Genomic DNA, 4,487 nt, shown 5'->3' with positions numbered 1-4,487 from the left:
AGATTAGTGCAGATATCCAAATGTTTCCAGCAGTACAGGAAATGGTCTTTGTGCTGCTTGAGCTCTAACAGATACCGCTTCGGTTTCCGCTTTGCCCTCCAACACATGCGCTGGGGTTTTTTTCCTTCCCTCGTTGCCTCCCTTACTCTGTAACCTCCTGGATCTTTGATGTGGTGATAGACTAAATGGCTTGTGACATAGCCCAGCAACACTTGATAGGAATAGTCAGAAAGAAGCTTTGCCATCAGAGTTTAAAAGGCGCATGATCTTCAAAGCCTTTTGGAGAGCTTTGAATTTACGGCAGAGCACGCTGCAAACGCACCCGGTATCGAAACATATTTTGCATAAGGACAGTGAGTGCGTGGGGTGTTTGCTAGATAATACATCCCAGCAGGAGCGTTAAAGAGATCCATATTCCTACTCAAGTACAAAAATCTCATGGGGGTAGGGTTAGCCTCCATTTCTGGTATCGTTAGTGATGCCTGACAGGTCTTTAGGCCACTTGTCCCTCTGTCATGTGTATGTGTGTGTGTGTCTGTCCCATTTTTGGTTCATTTAAATACTGGTTTATTTATTTACTGTAGTCTAGTCCTTGGCTAATTCTGACCCTTTCTCTCCAGCTCCCTGCCGACCATGCAGTGACACAGAGGTCCTCTTGGCTGTCTGCACTAGTGATTTTGGTGAGTTGTTGCTTCCCCCCTCCCTTCTCACCCTGGTGACATCCATAAACACTGATGGACACCAACTGCCACCAGCAGTAAATGTGGTCTGGAGGGGCTGTGTGCACAGGAGAGGGAGGAGGACATGGTGTGAAGGACCTCGAAACCGTGTCCCCCGCTGGCACTTCCCCAGGGTGGGCAGAGAATGACCCAGCAACCACGGTGGCAGTAGAAGTTCAAAGACTTGGGTGCATCTGGGAGAGGCCTTCACCTGCTGCCCTAACATGGGCTGCTGACGAAAGACCAAAAGTTTCAATAATTCTCTGTGCTTCCCTTTTTTAAAGGGGAAATTAATATTAGCTGGTATCTGTAGTGGGTGAAGAACAGAAAGTGCGTTGTTGGGGAGCATGATGTGTCTTGTTGTTGGAACTCTCCATCATGGTTGATGCTACTTTTCTGATGCAATTATTTTTCTGTTCAAGTGTAATATGCGTGTGCTCTTTGCTGGACAGGTGACAAATACAAACTGCAACAATCACAAATGTATGCTGGGGGTTACTGATATAACCTTAACTCTGAAAATAAAGGAGCCAAACTGGGGCTGCTGTAGTGAAATCAGTTGCTCTCCAACTGCCGGGTTGCTTGGGGCTGAGTTTGGACCTGGTTCTTTCAGAGGGGTTTTGGGTAACTCTTACGTCCTTTTTCTGTTCCCAGTAATCAGAGGCTCCATTCAAAACGTAACGAACATGGCAGAAGAGCAAGAATCCATCATTCATGTTGGTGTCAACAAACTGTACAGGCAGAAGAGCAAAGTCTTCCAGCTCACGGGGGAGAGTGGGAACTGGCGAGGACAGATCAAGACCCTGCTGGAGTGTGGGGTGAAACCAGGAGACGGAGACTTCCTTTTCACGGGCCGCATGCACTTTGGGGAGGCCAGGTTAGGCTGTGCCCCCCGTTTTAAAGACTTCCAAAGGATGTACAAAGAGGCAAAAGACAAAGGGCTAAACCCATGTGAGATTGGCCCAGATTGAAATCCCCTATTTGGCTGGAGATTGCCTTTAGCGTTTGACCGGGAATATTTCCTGGCCACAGTGAAAACTCTGAACAAAATGGGTAACTGAGAGTATGGACAGATCTGGAGCGCGGGCTGAGACCCCGCAGGACACGTCTGCAGCCTGCGGGGCTGTGAGACTGATGGAAGCAACAGAGGTACGAGCTCAGAAGGCTGCCAAGCGAGCAAGGCTGGATTTTTAACCAATCTTGTCCTTATGAATTAAGTTATTATATTTTTTTAGTGACTTCCTTAGGAAAACAAACAAAGAAAACTCCCATGTCTTAATAAAGAAAACAAAACCCAAATGAAAGCCAACATGCCTTTGTATCTTTTTAATACTAATTTTTAAAAATGTCTTAAGCTGATGTAGCATTTGGTATGGCGTATTCTGTATAAATGGGGGACAATGTGATAGAGCACGGTAAAACATCTTAACATTGATGCTTTGTAAAAAGCTTGGTGTACAATTCAAAGTTGTTTCTTATGACAGAAATTTATGGAGCCAAACTTGTGTGTGTGTGTCGTCTTTTTTTTTTTTTTATTTGAAAGAATGTACAATTGCCGCCTGCAATTTTTTGTCCAGGCTGGCAAATTCTTTCCATTCCAGAGAAATAAAGGTCCCTGGATTTGACACATGCTGTTTAAAATCTTTTTTTTTTTTTTTTTTTTCTTCTCCATAAGGCCAATCTCTGCTAGTCCAGATGTGCTCATAGATCAATTCTGGGCTGCTCACTTATTTTGTGGCTTCTCTGAGCAGAAACAGAGTTCCTGTGAGGCACTGGGAACCGCAGCGTTTTTCAAAGGGGAAGCGGGAGCTATTTTTGGAGATTTTCAGACACGTGTCCAGGCAAGGCTCTAAGTGTTCATCTCTCTGATGCCTATGGGGTTATTTTGGGAATGGCTCCGAGGAGCAGGCTGCCCCTTTGTGTTTAGCTCGAAGCTTTTCATGGTGCTGGCTGGTAGCTCGGCACAAGGCAGATGTTCGTGCTGCCGTGTGAGTCCCAGGGGCCAGGCCCAGGGCACCTTGTGAAAAATAAGGGCTTTAACAAGGGTGGGCCACTTCTAAGGCAGTGTCCTGTGGGAGGTACGGGAGCTCTCTCCGCTTGCTCAGCCACGTCACCCTTTGTGTTTAGCTCGAAGCTTTTCATGGTGCTGGCTGGTAGCTCGGCACAAGGCAGATGTTCGTGCTGCCGTGTGAGTCCCAGGGGCCAGGCCCAGGGCACCTTGTGAAAAATAAGGGCTTTAACAAGGGTGGGCCACTTCTAAGGCAGTGTCCTGTGGGAGGTACGGGAGCTCTCCCCGCTTGCTCAGCCACGTCGTTCCTCATAACCTGCAATGCATCACTTCAATGGTACCTTCCCAAGGAGTTGTTGTAACCTCTTGCCCGTGTTGATTCTTCAGTGCTTTGTGCTGCCCCAACTTTATTTTTAGATCATCAGGTTCTTTAAATAGAAAGTTTCCACTCAGGGACTCTTTTTGCCTCATCCCTTATATCTCCTTCATGTAATTGTTGTTTCTGAGGTTCAGGGAGGGCGTCTGGAGCGACTCGGAGGATGCTCTTCTTGGGCGGATGCAGGAAGCTCTAAGATGGATGGGACAGGGATGTCCCATGAGACTTTTTTGGGTTAAAAAAAACAGGGTTGTACCAAAATATTGGCCTGAAGTAGGACCAAAAGCCCTCAAAAAGTATTTCTGTAATCTTCTCTCAGCAAGATTTGTTCCGTGAGCCTGTTGGAGAAGGGGAGTTTCTTTTAGCTGTGGATCCTAAGAGGCTCCAGGAGCTTGTGACGACTTCTGCAAACACCTCTAAACCCTGTTTAGCACCCATCTATCTTCTGCACCAAACCCTGCACCCTGCTCTGTGTGGTTCAAGGTCTCCCCATCCTACTCTTGAGGGCCAGGACTGGTGGAGGGGGGAAATTATTCAATCTTTGCCTTCAGCCTGCCCCAACCCTTCTCCCGGCATTGCTTCCCCTTCCAGGGATCTCAACCCAGCCTTTTGTGGACTTTTAAAAATGATTCTGTGATTTAGCACCGAGATAACTCCCGAGTACATTTGAGGGGGCGTTTCAGAAGCCCTGTCCCTAACCTCTCCTGTCCTGCTGTGTTTCAACAGCTTTTTCTAGTGCAGAGTGGCTGCTGGCAGGACAAGGAGGGGAGAACAACATGTTCCTGGATTTGTCTCCAACCTGCCCACTCTCCTCTTCCTGTGCGAGGCAGCGGGAGCGCGGGGAAGAGGCTGAATTAAATGTTCAGCCAGTGTTTGTGAGGACAGCGCTAGCAAAATACAAACAGTCGGGGAAGCCTTGGCCCTGGAGCTCCAGCGTTGGCTGCAGTTTGATTTTTATGGAAGTTTAAATTGTTTGTAGACTTTTTTTTTTTTTTAAATACCCTTTGAACCATGCTTGGAGCCAAGCACGGAATTGGTGCCTTTCTTTACTCCAGTGTCTTGATTGCCTACCCAAGGAGGAGCAGGGCTGTGCCTTCCCCCACCTCCACTGGTCTTGGCCCTGCTCTTGCTGAATTGCTCTTCTCTGAGAAACTGCCTGTGTCCTGTGAGCTCCCTGGAAACCCTTGGAAGGAGAGGAAATACCACCCTGCTGATCTTAGCTCTGCCTCAGCTCCAGAAGAAGCTGCGGAGCTGCCGTGTTGGAGCACTCTGGAGTTGCTCCATGTCCATCACGCTGGAGGTGCTTGCACAGCTACAATTACAGAGTGTTGGAGGGAGCGGCTGGATGAGCAATCACTCTGCTCAGAACCCAGTTCTTTAATCA

The 4,487-nt window shown here is 47.8% G+C and overlaps 1 protein-coding gene across 1 annotated transcript; it reads left to right on the top strand.

The window, feature by feature from the left end:
* Nucleotides 1-620: 620 nt before the first annotated feature.
* On the top strand, nucleotides 621-2,344 carry LOC104467009 (meteorin-like protein; the record flags this gene model as incomplete). The annotated part of the gene is made up of 2 exons (XM_010080616.1): nucleotides 621-680; nucleotides 1,374-2,344. Coding segments are annotated over 2 exons (377 nt in total), but the record flags the coding sequence as incomplete, so codon positions are not given.
* Between the last annotated feature and the right edge of the window lie 2,143 nt (nucleotides 2,345-4,487).

The sequence above is a fragment of the Pterocles gutturalis genome, unplaced genomic scaffold, assembly GCF_000699245.1.
Source record: "Pterocles gutturalis isolate BGI_N339 unplaced genomic scaffold, ASM69924v1 scaffold15521, whole genome shotgun sequence".
NCBI lineage: Eukaryota > Metazoa > Chordata > Aves > Pterocliformes > Pteroclidae > Pterocles > Pterocles gutturalis.
Note: the sequence above shows the minus strand (reverse complement) of the source record. Positions and strands in the feature narration are given on the sequence as shown.